A 2,112-nucleotide genomic window follows, 5' to 3' on the forward strand; every position below is an offset into this window, starting at 1 on the left:
ACACACACACACACACACACTGAAATGGGCGAGACAGAAGCAGAAGGTGGTTCTTAAAGAGACAGAGGCCAACTTCAAGGTGTTTAGAAGAGGAAGTGATGAGAAGATAAGTTTATTTTCTATTTAAACATAAAAAACAGCATTTTAATAACAGCTAAAGGTGACATAGATACTTTATTATGGTATATTATTTAAATATATGCCTGAGAAACACATAATTTTGCCCCTTTAAACATTCAATTTCCTTTGATTTTACCGAATATGCAGAACTCTGAGATTTTTCTCTTGCATTTAACATCCTGTTTGTTATCAAACAGGATGACAAATATGATGCTAAAGTGCTGTTTTGAACTGGAAGTGGTTTTTGTTTTAAATTTTGTCAGATGTTATCTCTCTGTTTACGTTGGTCGCATTTCTTCACCGTTTGGTTAGTCATCAAACTTTTGTATTTAGTGTTTTAGTGCAGAGCTGGACTCCAGACTCTGAATTCTGTTTCTGTGACGTCAGAAAATATTCCCCCGAGCGTGGGACAGATCTGTGACGGTTGGTTATTTTTGCATGAAATTGTTCATCAGAGGTGCAACACAAACTTTGAACCGTGGGTTTCAATGAGTCAAGCATTTATTTTATTTTATTTATGTTTTTATTCAGACTTGGGAAGAATAAAAAAAACTCCATTATTGACAAAATATCTCTAAAACACAGCAAAGTTACAAAGTTTTAAAATATAGAAATGAAAGTATTTAAATGAAACATAGAGCTCTAAACTTAACAATATGTTCATTTAATGTTTGAAGATATTAAACTCATCTTCAAGCTGTTGAATATTTTTTGCTAAATAAGAACAAAATGTAAATAATGATTTCAGCGTCCATCAGGCCTTTTTTCCACGATGTCATTCAGGAGGTTGTGCCTCGGCATAAACTACAGCAATAAACAGGAAATAAGATAGAAAAATAATCAGTAGTAAATGCTGACTCAGCTGTTTTTAAAGTCACTCTCCCAACTATTTAATGAAGAGATTTATCATTTTKGATTTGTTACTCACCTGGGTCACTTTATTCTTTTTCATCACTGAGGAGAAAAAAAAAGATCCGCTTAGAAACATTAAATAAAAAAAATACTTAAATGAATAAAATAAATAAACTGCACAGATTTTACTTGTTTATTTGTTTGAGTTTTCTGTTGAGGATGAAGGTGGCCACACCAGGCATCACAGCTGAGAAGGGGACGATGATGAGCCGGATGTAAAAGCTGATGTGGTCTGTGAATGATAAGGAAACAGAGAAATTCAGTTTAGATTYAATCAACTTTGATTATGATTCAGAGGATGATCATAAAGCCGATAAGAGGGTTTGGAATTATGAAATGTGGTTAGAAGAAAAAAACATCTAAAAGCAAAAACATAGATACGGTTGAAGTTGATAGTACATACAGCTGGTTTTAAACTCTTTTATGGAGGGCTCGCTCTTGAAGACTCCATTGAAGGCGATAACCTATAAAACCAAAAAAATCTCTATTAGAAACAGTATTTAAGCAAAAGCAATACTATTTATTATTTTCTTGTGGAATCAAAACCAAAYCTTAAACATACCTCCACTTTGTAGGTGGTTACGTAGCTCAGGTCTTCAAATGTAAAACTACAATTACTGCTGTTCACTTCTTTGTGACCAACAAGATGCGCTATGAAAATCCTCTCAGGTCCTTTAAAATTATATAATGCTCCAAATCCATATTGTGACCGTTCACATTCRACATTCATCACATTGTTTTCAGGAGCATCCAAATATACATTAACTCGGTTTGGTACTGCATGAAGAACAGAGAAGAAGTATTATAAAAGCCAAAGAGTAAAATTTTATCATTAAATGCTGATGAGTTTGTTTCTTACATAAAAACAGCTAAAATCTTAAAACTATCAGACTTTAATTGAAGCATCTTCTGTATTTACACTGAAATATCAGGCAGATATTACTTCTATTGGTCTGTATTTACTTTGTTATAAACTTTTTTAGTAAATGTTTGATCAGAAAATATGATGAATATTATACTTTAATGTGATGAACAGAAGTGTAAATAGTTTTACATTCAAATTTGTATTTATTTAAAGAC

The 2,112-nt window shown here is 32.3% G+C and overlaps 1 protein-coding gene across 2 annotated transcripts; it reads right to left on the reverse strand.

Annotated features, from left to right (window-relative positions):
- Window positions 1–172: 172 nt before the first annotated feature.
- On the reverse strand, window positions 173–2,104 carry LOC106516794 (receptor-type tyrosine-protein phosphatase C). 2 transcript variants are annotated; one of them, XR_001310132.1, is made up of 4 exons: window positions 1,436–2,104; window positions 1,162–1,264; window positions 1,049–1,074; window positions 173–924 (listed from the first exon to the last, which is right to left on the reverse strand). XR_001310132.1 is itself a non-coding variant. In XM_014007321.1 (4 exons), exons 1-4 carry the CDS (start codon window positions 1,760–1,762, stop codon window positions 1,059–1,061), a joined length of 348 nt encoding a protein of 115 aa, XP_013862775.1. In that variant the 5' UTR covers window positions 1,763–2,104; the 3' UTR covers window positions 173–1,058. The 2 variants fall into 2 exon arrangements, 1 of the variants encoding a protein (XP_013862775.1); XM_014007321.1 differs by having other exon boundaries at window positions 173–1,074; window positions 1,436–1,496; window positions 1,595–2,104.
- Window positions 2,105–2,112: the final 8 nt, after the last annotated feature.

This window comes from Austrofundulus limnaeus, unplaced genomic scaffold (assembly GCF_001266775.1).
Source record: "Austrofundulus limnaeus strain Quisiro unplaced genomic scaffold, Austrofundulus_limnaeus-1.0 Scaffold41, whole genome shotgun sequence".
NCBI lineage: Eukaryota > Metazoa > Chordata > Actinopteri > Cyprinodontiformes > Rivulidae > Austrofundulus > Austrofundulus limnaeus.